We start from the raw sequence: 23,388 nt of genomic DNA, 5'->3' as shown, positions 1-23,388 counted from the left end.
AGACGTGATCGGCCTCCTCGCAATTTTCCAAGCACGGCGCCGTCCACTGCTTGGCATTACAGCTCAACCCTGTTCACTTGAATGGGACTGAGTTGCGACAAGGCCATGTGACCCATGAATGTCACATGACATGGCCCAGAAATAGTGGCCTCCTCCAGCAGTATTACAGGGTATCAGTATGTAGTGTAGATGCTACAGTATTAGACCCCATTCACACAACTGCATCCAATCCACGTTTTGTGGCAAATCGGATCCGGATCCATTTATTTTGACGGTGCCGAAAAAAAGTACGGACAGCCCACCGTGTGTTTTCCGCATCTGTATGTCGGGTCCGCAGCCCCTCAAAAAAAGATAGAACATGTCCTATTCTGGGTCTGCAAAAAAAAAAAACTGATGCAACATGGATGTAACACCGTCATCCGTACTTTTTGCTGATCCACTTTTTGCAGACCGTTAAATACATACGGTCGTGGGAATGCACACTCACAGTGTAGCACTGGGGTCAGCAGCCTCCGGCACTTTAGCTGTAGTGAAACTACAACTCCCAGCATACCCCATTCACTTCTATGGGAGTCGCAGTTTCACCACAGCTGGAGTGCCTAAGGTTGCTGAACCCTGAAAAATGGTGGACAGCGAAGCACCGGTTCATCCTGTCGGGAAAACTTCCCAAATTGATCCTTCCTGTCACCATGTGCAGCATCTTCACAGCAGAATCTGGAGGAAGCCACAAATGACACTGTGATATGTGACCCCCAGTGTCCATTATCAGGATGATGACCGCTTGAGTTTTGTCTCTGCAGGTGGCAGCACACCGCCAGGAATCACCGCACCAGCTGTGCCTAGCATCCCATCACCAATCGGGGTTAATGGATTCACCGGCCTCCCACCCCAGGCTAATGGACAGCCTTCCGCGGAAGCCGTATTCGCCAATGGAATCCATCCCTACCCAGGTATTGAGCCAGTAGGTCTGACATATGATAGATGGGGCAGAAGGAGACGTGTCTAGTCTATGTGGGTCTGGACAGTGGCATGTTGCTCACCCAACTTTTCAGGAACCTGATACAAGTAATAAACCCTTTGAAGAACCTAATAAAAGAAAACGACTCAAGGATTCGTATTTTCTAGGGATTTAGGATGAGATGAGTTTACAAATAAATCTGAATAAAGCAAAATTGAAAAGTAAACTGAAGAGCTTACAATCTAATTGTACATCAGTCAAGAAGACCTTCCTGTTGTTAATGTTCCTTTGTGGTGCATAGACAGGATTTGTAGAGGGGTCCGTGGTTGTGGCTGTACAATCCCTATAGCTGTCTATGGCCCATAGGAGTGAACGGCTATATATAAGTAATATGTGACATCATGGTCGGCCCAACTATAAACCTGGCTGTCTAAGCCACAGCATGGTGTTTCCCATCCACCGATCATGTCCTGTCACTTGTCCTTGTCCAGGATCTCACAGGAAAGGGTTAAAAGCTATAGGCACCACTGGAGCATGTTTCTTTGATTGCATGTTACTCATTTTGGGCTAAAGATAATTTTTTAAGTTGTTCTTTTAAATATTTTCAGCTGTTTCTGAGTTACAGGGGTTCAAAGTCAGTCTGTTTTCAAGCTGTCATTTTCTGATTTCTTTGAATCCCGTCACATGTAGCTCTCATTATAGCTCGATTCCTATCAAACTAATAAAAATATGCCTTAATGAGGTCAGGAGATCAGAGGTAAAACTTACACATGAGTCGTCAGATGACAGGATTCAAAGAAAACTGAAAGTCAAGCAAGAAAGTTTGCAAACGGACTGATTTTTAACCCCTGTATTTTACAAATTGCTGAACATTTTTAATAAAAACTTATTGAAAGAATGATTTTTATCCTAAAACTAGTCCAATGCAATCACAGAAAAAAAAATATCACAGGATGGTGTAGATAGCCTTTTAAATAAGCGTGCATAGAGACAGTCTATGAAGCTGCTGCAGGGCCCATAAGAAGTGGGGGGCCCTAAATAAGGCTAGATCCTTGCCTTCTCTTATATGGGATGGATGAACTTCCCCAGAGCCTTCCTGCTTTCTTGCAGGATTGTTCTGTAAAATGAACCTCAAAAGGGGTATAACTTGTGAAAATAGGCTCCAAAATGGGTGTCTCTGGGAGGTTTGGGGGGTGTTTACGGTTTGGGGCAGGGCTTAAAGGGGTTGTGTCACTTCAGCAAATAACATTTATTATGTAGTGAAAGCTAATACAAGGCACCTACTAATGTATTGTGATTGTCCATATTGCCTCCTTTGCTGACTGGATTCATTTTCCCATCAAATTATACACAGCTCCTTTCCATGGTTTACGACCACCCTGTAATCCAGCAGTGGTGGCCGTGCTTGCACACTATAGGAAAAAGTGCTGGCCTCTCTGGTGGCCGGGACCGAGGGAGCACAAATAGATTTTTTCCTATAGTGTACAAGCACAACCACAGCTGCTGGATTGCAGGGTGGTCATAACCATGGATACGAGCAGTGTGTAATGTGATGGAAAAATGAATCCAGCCAGCAAAGGAGGCAATATGGACAATCACAATACATTAGTAAGTGCCTGGTATTAACTTTGTCTACATGATAAATGCCACCTGCTGAAGTGACACAACCCCTTTAAAGTGTAGCCTCTGCACAGAGGTGTGGGAGGTCAATGGCCATCAGATCTTTTGTCATAGGTTGTGATGATACCAGTAGGGGGCACGATTTAGATTTTTGATATAGGGTCTTAGGGTCCCTGTAATTTATCATGTGAAGATTCTTGGTTGTCATGCCACGAAAAGAAAATATTTGGGACAATGTTTACAAAAACAATGCCTACTTTGTAAATACAGTGGAATTTCCTGGAGTTCCCCTTTAAGTTTTCCTAAAGAGTCGAGTAAGTAAATTACAATTAGACATCTGTAATCCATTCCACGAGCGCCCTGGATCATTATTCTTTTCCATTTGTAACAATCAACCATATTCCATAAAGCAGTCGCTGGAAAGGGAAGGGAAGAAAGATCTAATTTAGCATCTTTAACTCGGAATATTAGAGATTTTAATGAGAGAATTCTCCCCAACTCACTCTAGTGCAGTAATAAATGGAGGTGATTAAGCTGGGTCTTGGCAGCTATAATAGAAGCATTTGTGCTGCGAGTTGAGATAGTTATCAAAATAAAATATCCATCAACTTTATCCTTGGTGTCTGAGCATCACCACATAGACAGATCGGGAGGGGGAGGGGGCGGAAAGTCATTGGTTTTTGATTATATATTCTTTAAAGGAACACAAGTGTAACAGGGAAAACAAAAGATTTATATCTATCTATCATCTATCTATTATCTATCTATTATCTATTATCTATTATCTATCTATCTATTATCTATATATTTCCTATCTATTATCTATCTATTATCTATCATATATCTATTTATCTATCTATTATCTATCATCTATCTATTTATCATCTATCTATTATCTATATATCTATCTATTATTTATCTATTTATCTGTCTATCATCTATTATCTATTATCTATCTATTTATCTATCTATCTATTATATAACCCTATCTATCTATTATCTATCTATTATTTGTCAATATATCTATTATCTATCTATCTCATATCTATCTATCTATCTATCTAACTAACTACCTTTCTATCTCATATCTATCCACCTATCTACTGTATCTCTTACATCCATTTATTTATCCATCCGTGTGTCTAATACCTATCTATTATACTATCGGATACCTATTATCTATCCAGTCTCTCTCTCTCTCTATATCTTCTAAATAACTATAATGTTATTTTCAAGAACATACAGGATCCATTCCACGATCGAACTATTAGTGTAATCTATGAAATAACAATATCATAAAACACATCTTATGAACACCGGGAGAGGTCAGGACCATAGGAGCTTCTAATTCACGAACATTAAAGCCAAGTATAATGAATTTGCTGCTCCAGACCTGTGAGTTCTGTAAGGTGTGCTGGCCCCTGGTGGAGACTGCAGGCCATTACACTCGTGGGGAATATATTAGGGTGAAGAATATAGTAAGATGCAAAGTATCATTTTCTTCTTTTTGTGTTTCTTTTTAACTTGAAATGACATATGTCTGCTGTGTAATAACCATTGCAAATGTAGCAGAACTGAACGTGCAACGTAATATCAGTGTAGTAGTCCTAGTTCTGGCAGATGGGAGAAACAGCTCCGCTACTTGTCTAGCAAATCTGCAGAATCAAGTCATTTCCCCTTACTCCACTTACTTCTTTCAATTACCATATGAATAATCTTCCTTCATATAAAGATTTCCTATAGGAACATTCTCCTGATGGCAGAGCCATGCGGCAGCTGTCATGTATTTTGACGACGTGTAGTCTTTGGGGATGATTTCATGTGACTAGATGGTTTGACATCACAATCCACCTCCTGTTTCATCAACCTGCCTCTCCCCCATGCTTTACACTCCAGATGCACTTGTCCTGGGCACAGGAAGGATCAGCATGGCTCTAGCTTGCTTTCCTTCCTGCCGTTTTTCTGTCGTTCCCCCTTGCTTTACACTTCAGGCGAACTGTGGGGCACATTTATAAAGACCGACGTTTTAGATGCCGGTCTTAATAAAGCCTAAACTGGCGGTGGATCCGGCCTCTCCATAACTTCAGCGGATCCACCGCCGCTTCTAAATGTGTGACGTCTAAAAGAGGAATAGGGAATGGTAAATGAGACGGGTCTGCTGCCCCATCCCCTTACCCGCCCACAATTTTAGACCTGGCGTGAGCGGGGCGAAGTTGCAGATAGTGGCGCAACTAACCTTTGCGCCGCTATCTGCGCCTGAAATACACCTTATTTCAGCATAGTAAATGACCCCCTGTCTGTTTCCTGAGGGCACAACTACAAACATTGTAACTTTGCTTCGTTACATTGTTGATCTGAGTCCGGATTAGTCCAAAAACAACCTCATGTCTCATTAGAGCCTCACACTGCCCCTTTGTGCCTCCCCCATGATGTATACCACAGCTCTGCTTTGTGTATACATATATACTCAGCTACAATCGAAAAGGTGGAGGTTACAGGAAAAGGCAGAATCATTATAAAGTGCATGTAAAAGTGAGCAAAATAAGATTACAGTATATATATAGCAAATGAGCTGCAAAAATTGGGGGTCCGGCAAACCCAGGTCAGTGGGCAGTGTCATAAAGACTCATCCGGTGATTAGATGAAGGTGACACGGCCAAGTACAGGTCTGTGTGCCTCAGCCTGACGGTGTAATGACCGCCGAGCCGGGTGCACGGCCTCATCCACGGTTAAATGGGAGCATTAAATCTAGGACCTCTCACCGTTTCCACCCGAATCAGCACTTTCTTTTGGTTATTGTTGTGTGTGAATGCCTAATTAATTACAACAGTAAACGGCGAATTCTTTAATCACGCCATCGGCCGTCCTAATCAATCTTAATAATACGGAGTGCGCACTATGGCGCCCATGAATTTTAATCTACATAAATTTTGCAAGCTTGTTGCATGAAGTGATGCCATCGTGGAGTCAGATTGACTTAAAAAAAAAAAAAAAACTTAAATTGGATTGGGGAAGGTAAACCGCGTCTCAGATGGCGCTTTATTGCCGGACCGGTGACCTTGACGAAGTCTGGGAGGCTTGTGAAGGTCGCCTATAACAATGCAGATGCGTCTTGTCCCTGCACTCATTTATTTGACCTATAAACAGAGGCATTGCATAAAATTCTGTGTAAAATCGTCAGGCCCCACGTGTTTCGAGGCACATTGCTCATTCAGGTTAAAATATATAGCTTGTTAAAGTGAATGTCACATAGGAATATATTACACCGAGCAGAAATGGGGGCTCGCTTGACCTACATCACATCCTTGAAGCCGGCGGAGTTGGTCAGGGACTTGTCTTTGATTTTTTTTTATGTGCCTCTCGTCTGTTCGATGCTCTTTGTGCGCTCCTTGGAGAAATTAAGGAAATGTGTAGTTTTCAGACTATGTAAATTAAGACCTGGCTATGAAGATGATGTGACCAGCACTGGGTGTTAGGGTTAGACTGTATTTCCCCTCAAAATCATACACATCCCCAGTATTTATTAGTCACATCTACTGAGTCAAACCAAGCTCCCATAGGTAGCTATCACCCAGCTTTCCCAGATTCCTGAAGGGCACATGTGCCTAACTATGCTGAAATTTCACAATGCATGAAGTGTGCCTACTTAATGCAGATTAGATAATTTTGTACTCCGCACACCTTGGATCCAGTGTGGGTGCCTGTGAGAGTGGTTTAGACAATATAAGTTAAATCCACGGCACTCCAAAAGTTTTTTTGCAAAATAAAGTTTCACATTTAAATTTTCAGTATACAGAATATCGTTCATGTACATCCAGTGCAATTCATAGTGCAATTCATTTACATATAGTAAGTATGTGCCATATCAGATAATTCCCGAACGTTTCGGTCTGTACGACCTTCTTCAGCGGGCTCTGTAGGCAGGGTCAGGAGGCTGGCGCTGGATGTCAGTTGTCTCTGAGTTTTGGCGCTCTATTTATGGTACCAGACAGCGCTGTAGTGTGACGTGCTGGGAGGTAGATGCACGCGCCCCGGCCTGACTGCTCACCTCCGGCGCGTGCATCTACCTCCCAGCACGTCACACTACAGCGCTGTCTGGTACCATAAATAGAGCGCCAAAACTCAGAGACAACTGACATCCAGCGCCAGCCTCCTGACCCTGCCTACAGAGCCCGCTGAAGAAGGTCGTACAGACCGAAACGTTCGGGAATTATCTGATATGGCACATACTTACTATATGTAAATGAATTGCACTATGAATTGCACTGGATGTACATGAACGATATTCTGTATACTGAAAATTAAAATGTGAAACTTTATTTTGCAAAAAAACTTTTGGAGTGCCGTGGATTTAACTTATATTACTTAATGCAGATGGCCTATCTTGAACATTGATGTCATGTCGCTATGATATGCTATCGGTGTCACACAGGTCGAGCCTCCCATCTTTAGGACCCGCTGCTATCTACAGAATGGGGCCTCTGAAGTGCACAGAAAGCAGCCACCTCTAGGACCTTCTCCTATCTACAGAATGGGGCCTCTGAAGTGCACAGAAAGCAGCCACTTCTAGGACCCTGCTCCTATCTACAGAATGGGGCCTCTGAAGTGCACAGAAAGCAGCCACCTCTAGGACCTTCTCCTATCTACAGAATGGGGCCTCTGAAGTGCACAGAAAGCAGCCACTTCTAGGACCCTGCTCCTATCTACAGAATGGGGCCTCTGAAGTGCACATAAAGCAGCCACCTCTAGGACCCGCTCCTATCTACAGAATGGGGCCTCTGAAGTGCACAGAAAGCAGCCACCTCTAGGACCCACTCCTTTGTACAAAATGGGGCCTCCAAAGTGAACAAAGAGCAGCCACCTCTAGGACCCGCTCCTGTCTAGAGAATGGGGCCTCTGAAGTGCACATAAAGCAGCCACCTCTAGGACCCGCTCCTGTCTAGAGAATGGGGCCTCTGAAGTGCACATAAAGCAGCCCCCTCTAGGACCCGCTCCTATCTACAGAATGGGGCCTCTGAAGTGCACAGAAAGCAGCCACTTCTAGGACCCTACTCCTATCTACAGAATGGGGCCTCTGAAGTGCACAGAAAGCAGCCACCTCTAGGACCCACTCCTTTGTACAAAATGGGGCCTCCAAAGTGAACAAAGAGCAGCCACCTCTAGGACCTGCTCCTATCTACAGAATTGGGCCTCTGAAGTGCACAGAAAGCAGCCACCTCTAGGACCCTGCTCCTATCTACAGAATGGGGCCTCTGAAGTGCACAGAAAGCACCCACCTCTAGGACCCGCTCCTGTCTAGAGAATGGGGCCTCTGAAGTGCACATAAAGCAGCCACCTCTAGGACCCGCTCCTATCTACAGAATGGGGCCTCTGAAGTGCACAGAAAGCAGCCACTTCTAGGACCCTGCTCCTATCTACAGAATGGGGCCTCTGAAGTGCACAGAAAGCAGCCACCTCTAGGACCCACTCCTTTGTACAAAATGGGGCCTCCCAAGTGAACAAAGAGCAGCCACCTCTAGGACCTGCTCCTATCTACAGAATTGGGCCTCTGAAGTGCACAGAAAGCAGCCACCTCTAGGACCCTGCTCCTATCTACAGAATGGGGCCTCTGAAGTGCACAGAAAGCACCCACCTCTAGGACCCGCTCCTGTCTAGAGAATGGGGCCTCTGAAGTGCACATAAAGCAGCCACCTCTAGGACCCGCTCCTATCTACAGAATGGGGCCTCTGAAGTGCACAGAAAGCAGCCACTTCTAGGACCCTGCTCCTATCTACAGAATGGGGCCTCTGAAGTGCACAGAAAGCAGCCACCTCTAGGACCCACTCCTTTGTACAAAATGGGGCCTCCAAAGTGAACAAAGAGCAGCCACCTCTAGGACCCGCTCCTATCTACAGAATGGGGCCTCTGAAGTGCACAGAAAGCAGCCACCTCTAGGACCCGCTCCTATCTACAGAATGAGGCCTCAAAATTAAACAGAGAGCAGCCACCACTAGGACCCGCTCTTATGTTCAGAATGGGGCTCCTGAAGTGAACAGAGAGCAATCACCTCTAGGACCCACTCCTATACCCAGAATGGGGCTCCTGAAGTGAACAGAGAGCAATCACCTCTAGGACCCACTCCTATCCAAAGAATCGGGCTCCTGAAGTGAAATGAGAGCAATCACCTCTAGGACCCACTCCTATCCCCAGAATGGGGCCTCTGAAGTGAACAGAGAGCAATCACCTCTAGGACCCACTCCTATCCAAAGAATCAGGCTCCTGAAGTGAAATCAGAGCAATCACCTCTAGGACCCACTCCTATCCCCAGAATGGGGCCTCTGAAGTGAACAGAGAACGACCACCTCTGAGACCCGCTCCAATCTAGACAATGGGGCCCCCGATCGAAGGAGTGCCACCTTGCATGCGTGGTGCTCTCTCTATTTAGTGCTATGGGATTTCTGAATCAGCTACACATATTTTCACAACTCCCATAGCAATGAATGTGTGCACAGTGTGCTCTCCTTTTGCTTTCGCGGCCCTGTTCTCCAGATAGGGGTTGGTGGGACCCACACCTTTCTGACATTGATGGCATATCCTAGTGATTGACATCATTACACCTGTAGACGGTCGTCACCCTTTTCTGCTCATTGCCTGCTCGGCAGAAGCCATCATTTCACCACAATCTCATTTATCTAGATCCTTCACGTTGTATAATGTTTCTCCTCCTCTCCGAGCAGATGACATCTGTAACCAATGATCCAATAAGTTTTTCTATGATGTGACATATGTTGATCATTACGAGCAGGATGCAGAATATTCGGATCTATCTATAGATATTACGTTTCTCTTTTTTTCCATACATCACATCAGAGATAAGCGTTTATTTGTGATTAAACCCAGTCTGTTGATTCAATCAGCTTTGTTTTCAAGGGCATCTCCTGGAATCGCTTCCTTTATGAAGAATGTTGTCAATATGTTCCCGTGGTCCTCGCCCCTCTCATTGCCTCACCCAATAATGTGTCATTCGTCTCTCTATTTGTTCCACGCCTCCCTTCCGACCTCGGCAGATTACAGCCTGTAATAAATAGAAGGATGTGAAATCTTATGGGCTCCAATTCCCCAGAACGTCATTATTTTTTTATGTCAATGATATTTTGGATGATTGAAAGTGGAACTAACAACAAAAATGATTTTGTAAGAGGTGCAGTCTATAGTCCATACCTTGACAAAAAGTCCCTGGTTTCGACCTAAATCCATGTGTCTTTTTTTTTTTCTTCCTTCTTTAGGGTCTCATATATAGATTGTGGATAATCGCCTCCATTGGCTTCCAAAAGTGTCTGCTTGGCTCCTAAATTTGTAATAGAATCTGTCCTATCTATTCTTTTGTGTATTAGTGCTTTGCAGTGTCATTGGTGGTGTTTAGTAAGCCGTGTTGTATGATGATCTGTGTTTGAAGCTGTGTGCGTATCTCTGGGAATGCGAGAAAATGTCCATGTTTTTATAGCCCGTGTACTTCACATATGGAGAGATACACTGTAGTATGCTGTTTATACCAATGGAAGTTACTAATGGGTATGATATACTTGGATTTGTAGTATTACCGTAGTTCCTAGTCTGGGCAACCAATATGGCGACCTTTCTGAAAGTGAGGTGTACAGTGCTGATTATACTGAGAGCAAAGCCTACCAGTCAGGGCTGGCATCAGGGTTCTGATGCCCAGTAAGGTACCCCCTTCTTTATACAGGCTGATTCCCAATGGCCTGGACCCACCTTCCACCACCTTTTTCCCGCCAGGTTCCCAGGCAGGCTGTGGCCTACTTGCCCGAAAGGTCTCTCCTCCTCTGCACCAGTTTCTTAGACCCCTATAGGGCAGCTATCAATCTCACAGAGACTACATCAGGAGGTAGTGGCCTGGTGGTTCTCCTGCAGCGAAGTCCAGATACCTGTACAGTGGCCTGGTGGTTCTCCTGCAGCGAAGTCTAGATCCCTGTACAAGGGTTAAAGGGTGAATACCAGGGGACTTCCAGGATAATGCCCTTAGGATTAGCCCAAAGCCAAATATGTTCTCTGACACAGTGGGTCCATACCTACTGCCATAGCACATACAGCATACTAATAACCATACCAGACAGTGCCCACACACAACTTCCAACTCTTAAAAGGCTAGTGCGCATGCACCCTAATCTTCACCAGCCAAAATCTGGCAACTCTGGGGTACTTAAAACGGTATTCTAGTTTTGTAGGATTGATAACCCATCCTCGGGTCATCAATATCAGATTGGTGGAGGTCCAACTCTCGGCACCACCTCTGATCGACTCTTTGAAGGGGCTGCAGCACAGTGTGAGAGCTGCATCCTTTTCTATGTTTACCAGCATGCCTTATACATTGTAGTGGTGGTACAGAGTGATTACAACCAGTCATCTCATTTAGGAAAGAAAGCTGTAATTATCCTGTACCACCACTACAACGTAGACATGCGCAGGTAAACATTTAAGAGAATGCAGCTCCCGTACTAGCGCCACACCCCCTTCAGACAGCTGATTGGTGGGGGTATCTAGAGTCGGACCTCCACCAATCTGTAATTGATGAACTATCCTGAGGATAGGTCATCAATATCACAAAACTAAAATACCCCTTTAAGGCACCTTCCCCTGTGGGAGCATGCCTGAGCAATAGGTGCTCTAGCATACTAGTATCCTGCTAAGTTGTCTGTTCTGTTGTCTGCCCATGTAACAATTATCTGCCGGTTTACTGGATTCTGACCCTCTGCTGCCTGTCCTGACCTCCCTAATGACCCATAGCTGCCTTCCCTGACCTTGGACCGTTTATCATATAGAATGTGCTCTGCCTGCCCTGACCTAGGCCTGTCCCTGATACAATTTTGCCTGACTGCTCTGGGCTCTACACCAGTTTCTTAGACCACCATAGGTCAGCCATCAATCACACAGAGACTACACTAGTGGTTCTCCTGCAGCGAAGTCTAGATCCCAGTACAGGGGTTAAAGGGTGAATACCGGGGGACAACCAGCATAATTCCCTTAAGATTAGCCCAAAGTCAAATCCAACATACAGTGACCAAGTAACAGCTCCACACAAAAAATAATCAAATAGAGCTATGGACTGCAATGATACCAGTTGAGATAATCCACTTCCCTGATGGATCTGGTCTAGCACTTGACTGATCTCATCCTTCAATTTTGGATGACCACTTTATTTAGGCTGTGATGTCGGAGCAACTGATTGTAGTTGTCTAAGACATGTGTTTGCCGAATTGTCTGCTGAGTCAAGTCAGGTACTTTTAGCCTCGGGATTATCCACACTCTCCAAATTGGCTGTTAGTTGAGTCATACCTAGCTCTAGGTACGATATAATTCATGATTTCATATAGGGTCTAGCCTTGTGATTTTCTGAGCTAGTTTCATTGGATGTATGGTGGGCTCTGCCTATAAGTTTGTCTATGCTATGATTGTCTGAGGGATATTTTAGCTCTGTGACTGTCCAATTTCTCTGCTTTGGTCTATGAAATGATGGTTTTCTGGAGGGTTGAGCCACAAGGAGCTGCAGATTCTCAGAATGAACCTTGTGAATAGTCTAGTGTTGGCTAAAGACCAGTTGATTTCCTTACGATGGTAGTTACTGGTAGTTATGGTAGGTTATGGGCTGCTAACCCTTTGATTGCTCCTTATAGGTACTTATTGGGTTGGCTCAGTCTTCTAACTCTCTCTTAGACTAGATATAGTCACAGTTTCTTTGTAGGTGGTTTATTTGAGCTGGAATAATACCTAAGCCCCATGAACGTTGCTCTACTGTGGCTCTGCTATGCACATCATGTGGCTCCTGTTGAGGTGCATGGAGACCATAATGTCCATGTATGCCTCTGAACACAAAAATTATATCATGCCTCATTGGCTGCCTTATGTACAGGAGTATTGCTTCTTGTGGAGAAAAGCTCCATGCCCAATGGAGTCTAATTGGTGGCACATAATGGCAGCAGGGCCATGCAACCATTCACTAGGTGGCCATATGGCCTCGGTGCACCTCCATGCAGACTTCAAAGCCAGAACTTTGGAGCATCATAAAATAGGTTATGCTCTCAATATAACCAGCACTTTTCCGCTTGCTTTGATTGATGGTACATGGCAGCTGTTGGACAACACCGCCTTGCATTGCAGAATTGAGGATATTTGGGCCATTTCTTTTTTTGTAATGTTTGAATTGATACCTCCTACAAATGACCCATTTTTGTTCTTAGTTTCACTTTATGGGAAGCAGAGGGTAGTATGATGCTTAGAGGATAGTCCCTCACCAGTTAGTGAATGGCTCCTCTTCTTCATCTTCCTATGTACAGATCTATGTGTGAAATGAATGTGCTGTACTCAATCCTGTATGTTTCTTCATCGGACCCCGCGCCGACCACTAATCCTGTCTTTCTCTTTGGTTTTACAGCACAGAGCCCCACTGCGGCAGATCCATTGCAGCAAGCCTATGCCGGAGTGCAGCAGTATGCAGGTCGTTAGTATTAACACTTTCTCCTAATAACTCCTTATATTGAGCGACTGTTCATGTGACCGGCGTGTAATGAATGTGCATAGCTTACCATGTGTTATGTCAGGGGTCCCCAAAAATCCCCAGGGCAGGAAAACAGGGATATCATGGAGATTGGGTTTGTTATGCCTAAAAAACTGCACTGGAGGTGATGGCTCTAATGGACTCTAGATAGATAGATAGATACGAGATGGATAAATGTATCTATGTATCACTATTTATCTTATGTATCTTTCCCATAATCCAGCTGTGATGTACTCCCTCAAACCCATACTTCTGGAGTCCATATTAGATTAGTACTTGCAATGTCTCCACTTTTATCTCATGTTTCACACTGAAGAACAATGAGATGATTAATATTTTATCCGCACACCAATATATCTTTATATCTTTAGCTCATTAAAGTTTGAGTTCTTCAAGCTTCATTGCCTCGGTAATTCAGAAGTGGATGGAGTCATCTTACCAGGTTACTCAATAGGCCGTAGTAGAGTCTTCAGGCCCCAACCTTCTATGGACCCTGATGTTTATAGCGGTACTGAGGCTGATAGATGTCCATCCATGGTCCCTTAGAGAATTATCTCACAGGGTTTCCCTTGCCACCGTCCAGGCTTTTATTAACCAAAAGAGCCATAGGATGAAAGTCGGACAAACCCTATCTTCTGTGTTCGGGGGACACCCCATCCTCCCTCTATGGCAGATGCCAGGGTAAATATGTTCCTGATGGCCCATCAGCAAATTGAAAACACATGCACACATGGCCCGGACAAAGCATGCATGTATATGGAGGAGTGTGAAGGATTAGATGTTGGCCAGCAGCTATCTATAATGTATGAGGATCACAAGAATGATATTTGAACTTACCAATAGTTGTGGAGGCATCTACCTATCTTAAGAGTCCAGTTACTGGCAACATGTTTTCCCATTAATGAGAAAATATGATAATAAGGTTGTCCAACATGTCTTCTAATCTTCTAAACATGAAGTCCATCCAGCAGCCAGGAGTTCTCTACACCCCCCACCTCCATACCATACCTGACCTTGCTATATGAGCAGCAAGATCCTGGTTATGACCAGATAAAGAGGACCTATAACCTCATGTGTTTTCATAGAACCTTATTATGTACAGTCCCTCTGTTATTCCTCCTAGAAATGCATAAATACACTGATAACTGGGTGTTAATAGCGGAGGGGGGGGGGGGGGCATTGTCTAATCAGTGCTGCCAGTGGGGATAAGCCCCTTGGACAATGATGTTGTAGCAAACAGTGGTCAAATTTTCTCATAAATATTCAGAGAGAGATGAGATAGAGAGAGAGATGAGAGAGATGAGATAGAGAGAGAGATGAGAGAGATGAGATAGAGAGAGAGATGAGAGAGATGAGATAGAGAGAGAGATGAGAGAGATGAGATAGAGAGAGAGATGAGAGAGATGAGATAGAGAGAGAGATTGAGAGAGATGAGATAGAGAGAGAGATTGAGAGAGATGAGATAGAGAGAGAGATTGAGAGAGATGAGATAGAGAGAGAGATTGAGAGAGATGAGATAGAGAGAGAGATTGAGATAGATGAGATAGAGAGAGAGATTGAGATAGATAGATAGATAGAGAGATTGAGATTAGATAGATAGATAGATAGATAGATAGATAGATTGAGATAGATAGATAGAGAGAGAGATTGAGATAGATAGATAGAGAGAGAGATTGAGATAGATAGATAGAGAGAGAGATTGAGATAGATAGATAGAGAGAGATTGAGAGAGATGAGATAGAGAGAGATATTGAGAGAGATGAGATAGAGAGAGAGATTGAGAGAGATAGATAGATAGATAGATAGATAGAGAGATAGATAGATAGATAGATAGATAGATAGATAGATAGAGATAGATAGATAGATAGATAGATAGATAGATAGATAGATAGATAGATAGATAGATAGATATAGATAGATAGATAGATAGATAGATAGATAAATAGATAGATAAATAGATAGATAGATATGAGATAGATAGATATGTTCTATCTATCTTTATCTTCGGTATATTTCCCATATGAAGCAGGTGCTGTAGTGTGAACGTTATTTAGGTAATGGGTCAACGCCCAAAAGGGGTGACACCTGATTTCTGGACCCTAAATGTGCACAGAATGGCAGCTATTTTCATCCAAAAATGGTTGTCCCATCATAAGCACCTCCGCAGAATAGGGGTTAAGTATGATCAGTGGGGGTCTGATCCCCACCAATCACCGGAATGAGGTACCTGAAGGTGGCGGTTATGCCTGCGCGCTGCCACTCCATTTACCTCTGTGTGCTGACGATTGCAGGCTCGGACTCTCTTTCGCAGTCCCATAGAGTGTAACTGAGCTGAAGCGCACAAGCACGGCCTCATTTTTGTGATCGGTGGGCAACACAGACGTCACATGGATTCCATCCGTATTTTGTGGATCCTCATTTTGTGGACCGCTGTTGGCTAGCATCTATTACTCCCCACCCGGTCATTCACATGCAGACTCGGCTGGGCCAGGGAGAGGGGCGTCTCCTGTCAGAGCACATGGCTGAACATGCTGAAATCTAATCTGCCCCCATACACATTACAGGGTTAGCAGGTCCCGGCAAAAACGGATGCTTCATGGAAACTAGCTAAAAACGTAAAAATATTTATCTATAGACATGAATTCTGCCCTTTTTACGCCCTTTTATCTTTGCCATGAGAATGTAACATGATGTACAGTAATGAATGGACTTAGGGGTGGCCCCACTTGAGGCTAGTAAAGTGATAGAAGGTCCAGAGTCCAGTTTCTGGGACCCTCCTCTATTAGCTATAGAGGAGAAGTGCTAAAATTAGCAGGTCCTCCCGCCTCTACGCACTGCCCTATTAAGTTCAATGGGCACTGTGTAACGTGATACCTTGGCGCAGCAATTAATGCTTCCTGCTCCCCTTCCCTAGAGATGGTCACTGATGGATAATATTTCCAAAGTCCCCTTTCACACGAGCAAGTTTTCCGCGCGGGTGCAATGCGTTACGTGAACGCATAGCACCCGCACTGTGAGCATTTTTTTTTCATGCATCAGTTTTGCGTTGCGTGAAAAACGCAGCATGTTTTATATTCTGCGTTTTTCACGCAGCCCTGGCCCCATAGAATTGAACAGGGCTTCAGTGAAAAACATATTGCATCCGCAAGCAAGTCCATATGCGATACGTTTTTCACTAATGGTTGCTAAGAGATGTTGTTTGTAAACCTTCCGTTTTTTTATCACGTGCGTGAAAAACGCATCAAAACGCATTGCAAAAACTGAACAACTGAACGCAATCGTAGACAAAACTGACTGAACTTGCTTGCAAAATGGTGCGAGTTTCACTGAACGCACCCTGAACGCATCCGGAGCCAATCCGTCACTCTCGTGTGAAAGAGGCCAAAAGTGGATGATCCCTTTAAATATCTCATTCAACAACTAGACTCCATCTGGGTAGGGGCACGCTCTTCTCATACCAAGGAGGAAGATTTTGGAACTCTGCAGTGACTGGCATCTACCATAGAGGGTATGGGGGGGGGGGGGGGGTCACTGGTTAACTAATTAGACTAATCACATTAAGGCAGACCACTGGTCTAGAATGTAGATTCAGCCTCTATACCGCAGGACAAAGGGTTAAATAGCAATCCTTGAGAAAACAAGCACGGTTCGGGGCCATTCTCCCGGGCACGCCGTGCCCACCTAATCTCTACTAGGTTATGCACTAAAAGGAACGGAGTGGTTTCCCAGCCGGCAGAGCAGCAGTCGCTCTGACCAGCAGAGGGCAGCAGAGATAACGCATTTCTGTACGTTCCGAATCCACAAATAATTGCATCAGAAAACAAAAGGGGGAAGCCAAGCGCCGCCGTCGAGAAATTGCCATTTAGACCCGTATTCAGCGTGATTATCATCTGTCAGCACGCATAATCTTTTCTCCTGGCTTTCCTAGGAATCAAGCAGATTGGATTTTGCAAACCTTGATGAGTGCGGAACGGCACATAAATATAGCAATTTGTATCCATTATTTCTTAGCGCACGGGCCTTAAATATACATTATTACGTTCCTGGCTATGTCAGCTCAGGGAACATACTGTACCATTACTTTTTAGAACACTTACTTTCGGTACAAATATAATTGGCGTGTAGGTGAACCAGAAAAAAAAAGAGAAAAAAACAGCAAATACCAGTATGAGGTCCATTGGGAAGGGACGTGTCAGATCTGACAACACCAGGCTCCCTGGTGAAAGTGTCGCAACGTGTTCCGCTATTTCATGTCACCTACAATTAGAACCCATCGGGTCAGGATGGTCGGTAGCATTTTAGACCTTTATGAATAGAAAGTTAATAGCGTCTCGCTGACTTCTCTTTTCTTTTTTCTCCAATAGCTGCTTATCCTGCTGCCTACGGACAGATCAGCCAAGCTTTTCCACAGCCACCTCCAATGATCCCACAGCAACAGAGAGAAGGTGAGCCCCCCCCGGGTACCCCTATATACATGTATGAAACGTATTAGTCAAACACTGGAAGCCTAGGAACAGGAAAAAGGGCCCTACGGTAAAGTGAAAGGGTTCCATTTATTTAACGGAGTACGCACGTGTTGTGCGCACGAGCCTGAGGGCACAATCGCCCATTGGCTACATCAGTGCGGGTGACTGTCAAAAAAAGGCTTCGGGTCTAACGCTAGTTAGGGGAGGTCCCGCATGCGGTGGGCATGGTTTTTACATTTATTGACCACAGCATCTAAGGGGTTAAGATAACTCTGATCCCGCCTGTGGCAGTAATATGCAGCTGACCCGCGCTGCCGGCGGCATGGATGAGCTCCTGAGCTCTCGGCATCAGAGGGCCGCATATGTGCGGTGGCTGTCCTTAGCTCCCTGGCAGCAGTGCTGCATATATATGGTGCATGTTACCCAGGAGTAAAAAAAATAGGACCATGGTGACCCTTTTGAGGTAATGTACAACCAGGTAAAAGCCACTTTTTGGCAAATATCTGTGCAAAGGTTATATGTGACACAATCTGCGGCTTTTTGCCGCTCACGCCAGGAAGGGAAGGGGGTGGGCCATCTCATTCATTATTTTCTACGCCTGTTTTAGGCTACTTTCACACTAGCGGCAGCCTTCTCCTGCAGGCTGTTCCCCCGCTGGATCCGTGCTACCGCTAGTCCACCGTGCCGCTGGAGGTCTGGCAGCAGTACGGCAAACATGCCAAGAGGCGGCCGGTATAAAACTACAACATGTCATAGTTTTATTCCGGTTGACCCTCCAGCGACACGGTGCACTAGCGGCAGCCTTCTCCGGCAGGCTGTTCCCCCGCTGGATCCGTGCTACCGCTAGTGCACCGTGCCACTGGAGGTCTGGCAGCAGTACGGCAAACATGCCGAGAGGCGGCCGGTATAAAACTACAACATGTCATAGTTTTATTCCGGTTGACCCTCCAGCGACACGGTGCACTAGCGGCAGCCTTCTCCGGCAGGCTGTTCCCCCGCTGGATCCGTGCTACCGCTAGTGCACCGTGCCACTGGAGGTCTGGCAGCAGTACGGCAAACATGCCGAGAGGCGGCCGGTATAAAACTACAACATGTCATAGTTTTATTCCGGTTGACCCTCCAGCGACACGGTGCACTAGCGGTAGCACGGATCCGGCAGGCTGTTCCCCCGCCGGAACATCCTGCCGGAGAAGGCTGCCGCTAATGTGAAAGTAGCCTTAGGTGTAGAAAATGGTGTGACTCTAAGCCAGCAAGGGATACAGCGAAGTTATGTAGGGGCCGTCGCCTCTACATAAATTTGGTGCATCCACCGCTAGCTAAAGGGTTATTAAGACCGGTGTCTAAAATGCCGTTCTTAGTAAATGACCCCCTATACATACACGTGGATTCATTTCTTGACCATGGATGGTTATTTTTACTTAACGGACACTAAAAACAGAAAATGCACAAATCCTTGGTTCTCTTTTGTGTTAGGCCTCATGCACACGACCGTTGTTTCATTCCATGTCCGTTGTTCCGTTTTTCGTGATTTTCTGCGGACCGATTGACTTTCAATGGGTCCGTTGAAAACTCGGTTAATGCACCGTTTGTCGTCCGCGTCCATGATCCGTGGTTCCAGTCCGTCAAAAAAATATAACCTGTCCTATTTTTTTCACAGAAAACGGTTCGCGGACCCATTGAAGTCAATGGGTCCGTGAAAAAATGCGGAGGCACACAAGATTGTCATCCGCGTCCGCGTCCGTTTTTTTACTATCATTTGCATGGCAAACTTAACTTAGACTTTTTTTTTTACTTTCCTTCATGTCTGGTGATCCTCCAAAAATAAAGGAAGACACACGGAAACAAAAACGGATCACGGAACAACGGAACCCCGTTTTGCGGAACTGAACACAACAACGGTCATGTGCATGAGGCCTTGAATGACAGTTAAAATTTGAAAATATGCAAGGAAATCTTCTCTGTGACCCATGAGGCTCAGTGGTTAGCAATTGTGCCTTGCAGCACTGGGGTCCAAGGACAACATCTGCATGGAGTTTGTATGTTCTCCCCGTGTTTGCGTGGGGTACCCTGGTTTCCTCCTGCACTCCAAAGACATATGATAAAGAACATAGATTGTGAGCCCCATTGGGGACAGCGTGATGCTAATGTCTGTGATGCGCTGCAGTGTATGTCAGTTAAGTTGTAGGACAAGTGGCTGGAGCGGGAACCTCCATTCTCTGCAGTAGGACAAAAAAAAAGTTGAAGCCTATGGACATCTTCAGGGGCATTTTATTATGATTGCATTTTACTTAGGGTCCATTCACACGTCCATAATTTGGGTCTGCATTCGTTCCACAATTTGCGGACCCATTCACTTTCAATGGGGCTGGAGGAACGGATGCGAATCTGTATTTCCGGGAGCGGCATCCGCATTTTCGGGATCTGCATCAGTTTTTTAGGGATCCGTTCCGCAATTCCGTTCCATTTTCTATTATAGTGTCTGTGATGTGTGGTCCGCAAAATGCAGGTGTCCGTGTTTTGCGGATCCGCAATTCCGGAAGTGTGAATGGACCCTTATTTGAGCTAAACAAAATTTTTCCAATTGGTCTTTATTAAAAATGTTACAAGTTACACAAGGGTTAAAAAAACAGTCTGTTTCAAGCTGTCTCAGTCTGTTGTCTTATAATCCCATCATCTAACATCTCATGGGTAGCTTTTTATCTCTGATCTCCTGACCACACAAACACTAATTTAAGGCTACCTTCACATCTGCCTATGCCTTCGTTCCAGCAGGTTGTTCCGTCAGAAAACCGGATCCAGAGCTGCCGGATGGGAACGGAATATCCACCAGCCCCATTAAAGTATAATAGGGTCCGGCAGACATTCTGCTCACATCCAGCTGAGAATCCGCTGGACACAAACTGCTGCATGCTACTACCACAGATGTGAGGGTAGCCTAAGCCGTATTCATATTAGTTTTATAAGAATTGAGGTACAATAAGTAGGCTCGGACTGGCCCACCGGGAAGGCGGGGGATTCCTTGGTGGGACCCCAGTCTCCTGCTCCCGGAGATAAGACGGATGAGTAATTATTATTTTTGTTTCTCAGGGGAGATAATTACAGTAGCCACTAGGTGGCAATATCGCAAAGCGATGCTGCCTCCCTCTCCCCTCAGTATCTTCTAAACTTCCCGCCTGTTGGCAATGAAGGAGGAGAGAACTTGTCTGGCCATCCTCCTGCCCTCCCTGCTGTCAGAAAACTGGCTGCTGGAGAGAAGGACTCCTCTGCAGTGCTGGGCTGATTTCTCAGGTGTGTGACAGTAGTGAGCTGTAGGAGACTGTAAGGGGGAAATAGGGGATGTGTTTATAGCAGACACAGATCTATGAATGTGTGCTTCTCTCTGCAGAGTTCAGAGTGGCATTGGGGGGACTCTGCCCTAGGTCCCCCTAATGCCTTTGCTTTAGGTGCACCCTCATAAGCGCCCCAGCTCCAGATGCCCCCCAATGCCCCCACTCTAAACGCACCCCTAATATTGCATATTTTCCAGTTGCCCCCCTAATACCTCTGCTCCAGAATCACCACTATTACACTGCCTCAGGTGACCCAAATGCCTCTGCTTTAGGTGCACCCCCATTAGTGCCCCAGCTCCAGATGCCCCCACTCTAAATGCACCGCTAATATTGCCTCTTCTCCAGTTACCCCTGCTCCAGAATCCACACTACAACCCTGCCTCAGGTGACCCTAATGCCTCTGTTTCAGTTATGATCCTCTGTTTGTGCCCTTTGCTAACGTTGCTCCTCTAGCGCCTTTGCTTGGGCTTTGTTGAAGGTTGTGACCTGCAAAGGGGGTTGGACTTATGACCGAAAAATTCTGCACAGTGCGTCACATTCTCCAGTATTGACATGTATGGTTTACATGGCGGCAGTGATGATATTCCGTATTTACAGGCATCACTGCTGCCATGTAAAGAGATACTGGTGATGGCGGATTTAAAGGGGTTGTCCAGGTTTTCAAGTTATCCTCTCCACACCATAGGGCATAACTATATGATCAGTGGGGTCCGATTCTGCGACCCCCCCCCCCCCCCCCCACTGATCCCAGGAATGGGTCCTGGTCCCCCTTTTTGATGGTGTGGCAGGCCACACATACGCCCTGCTGCTCCATTTATTCTCTTTGGGACCACTGGAAATAGCCAGCGCTGTACTCCGTCCGCCATCTCTAGTGACCCCATAGAGAATGGATGGAGAGGCAGGGCATATGCTCGACCTGCCACTCAGTCAAGAAGAGGGATGAGTGGGGGCTCCAGCGTTCAGATCCCCACAGATCACTTAGTTATCCCTGATCCTGTGGATAGAGGATAACTAGAAAGTGGACACAGGCCCTTTAACAGGCGAGCATTTCTATTTTAGTTTGACACATATTTTTGGCCAGATTTTTTATTTTTATTTTATTTTTATTTTTTACACCCAAAGAAAACCTTTCAGGATAGGGAATGTGAAAAGGTCCAACAGCTATGACACGATAAGCGTCTGATTGATGGGCGTCTGACTGCTGGGATCCCCATGATCAAGGGAACGTGGTCTTAAGACTCCTGTGTGCATAGGTTGGCGGTAATGTAATTGAATGTCTCAGGACCCCTTTTTTCATGATCAGTGGGTGTTCCAGCAGTCAGACCCCAGCAATCTGATATTTATCACCTATCCTGTAGATAGGCAATAGGTCATTATGGTAGGACAACCCTTTTAAATATACTGTAGATTATGTGCAATCTGAGGAGGTTACGATTTGGTAAATTTCATGCCAGACATTTATGCTTAAAGGGGTTAAAGGGTTTGTCTCACTTCAGAAAATGGCATTTAATACAAGGCACTTACTAATGTATTGTGATTCTCCATATTGCTTTCTTTCCATCACATTATACACAGCGCGTATCCGTGGTTATGACCACCGTGTAATCCAGCAGTGGTGGCCGTGCTTACACACTATAAGAAAGGCTGGAAGTGCGCATAGGCCAACACCTTTACCTATAGTGTGCAAGCACGGCCACTGCTGCTGGATTACACGTGGTCATAACCACGGATACGTGCTGTGTATAATGTGATGTAAAGGAGGCAATATGGACAATCACAATACATTAATTGACTTGTATTAACTTTCTCTACATGATAAATGCCAATTGCTGAAGCGAGACAACCCCTTTAAGGGTGTGCTACACTTAATAGGGTTAGACATAAATGTCTTGGTGTGTGCATTGCGTGTTTCCTATGTGTGATTGGTGTGCGCTATATGTGTTCTATGTATCAGAGGTGTATGTGCAGCACGTGACATATGCATCAGTGGCATGTGAGCCACGTATAAGTGTCTTGTGTCCCACATCTGTCCAGTGAGTGATTGGGGTGCGCTGCATGTGTCCTGAAGTGCAGGATATCCATATATGTGTCAATTCTGCCACATGTATGTTTGTGCATTTTGCTGTGAATATCCACCATCATACTTCATCTGTAATAGTTCTGTTATCACTGTAAGTGCTCATGAACACGACCGTTGGATCTTTTGCAGTCTGCAAATTGCGGATCCGCAAAACACGGATACTGAGTGTGTGCATTCCACATTATGCGGAACAGAACGGCCGGCCTCTAATAGAACAGTCCTATCCATGTCTGTAAGGCTACATGCACACGACCGTGCCTCCCGCAATTTACGGAACAGAACGGGCGGCCCATTGTAGAAATGCCTATTCTTGTCCGCAAAATGGACAAGAATAGGACATGCTATATATTTTTTTGCGGGGCCCCAGAACGGTGCAACGGATGTGG

At 45.3% G+C, this 23,388-nt stretch overlaps 1 protein-coding gene across 1 annotated transcript in view; it reads left to right on the top strand.

Moving 5' to 3' along the window:
• CELF4 (CUGBP Elav-like family member 4) overlaps nucleotides 1-23,388 on the top strand; it is a 997,927-nt gene that overhangs the window by 901,316 nt on the left and 73,223 nt on the right. Inside the window, exons 8-11 of the mRNA XM_044276293.1 lie at nucleotides 801-950; nucleotides 13,005-13,070; nucleotides 15,154-15,156; nucleotides 17,492-17,572. Of these exons, the coding sequence (XP_044132228.1) occupies nucleotides 801-950; nucleotides 13,005-13,070; nucleotides 15,154-15,156; nucleotides 17,492-17,572 (300 nt within the window). The remainder of the gene's footprint in view (nucleotides 1-800; nucleotides 951-13,004; nucleotides 13,071-15,153; nucleotides 15,157-17,491; nucleotides 17,573-23,388) is intronic.

This window comes from Bufo gargarizans, chromosome 1 (genome assembly GCF_014858855.1).
Source record: "Bufo gargarizans isolate SCDJY-AF-19 chromosome 1, ASM1485885v1, whole genome shotgun sequence".
Classification (NCBI taxonomy): Eukaryota; Metazoa; Chordata; class Amphibia; order Anura; family Bufonidae; genus Bufo; species Bufo gargarizans.
The sequence above is the reverse complement of the archived record's forward strand: the minus strand, read 5'-3'. Positions and strand labels throughout refer to the sequence as shown.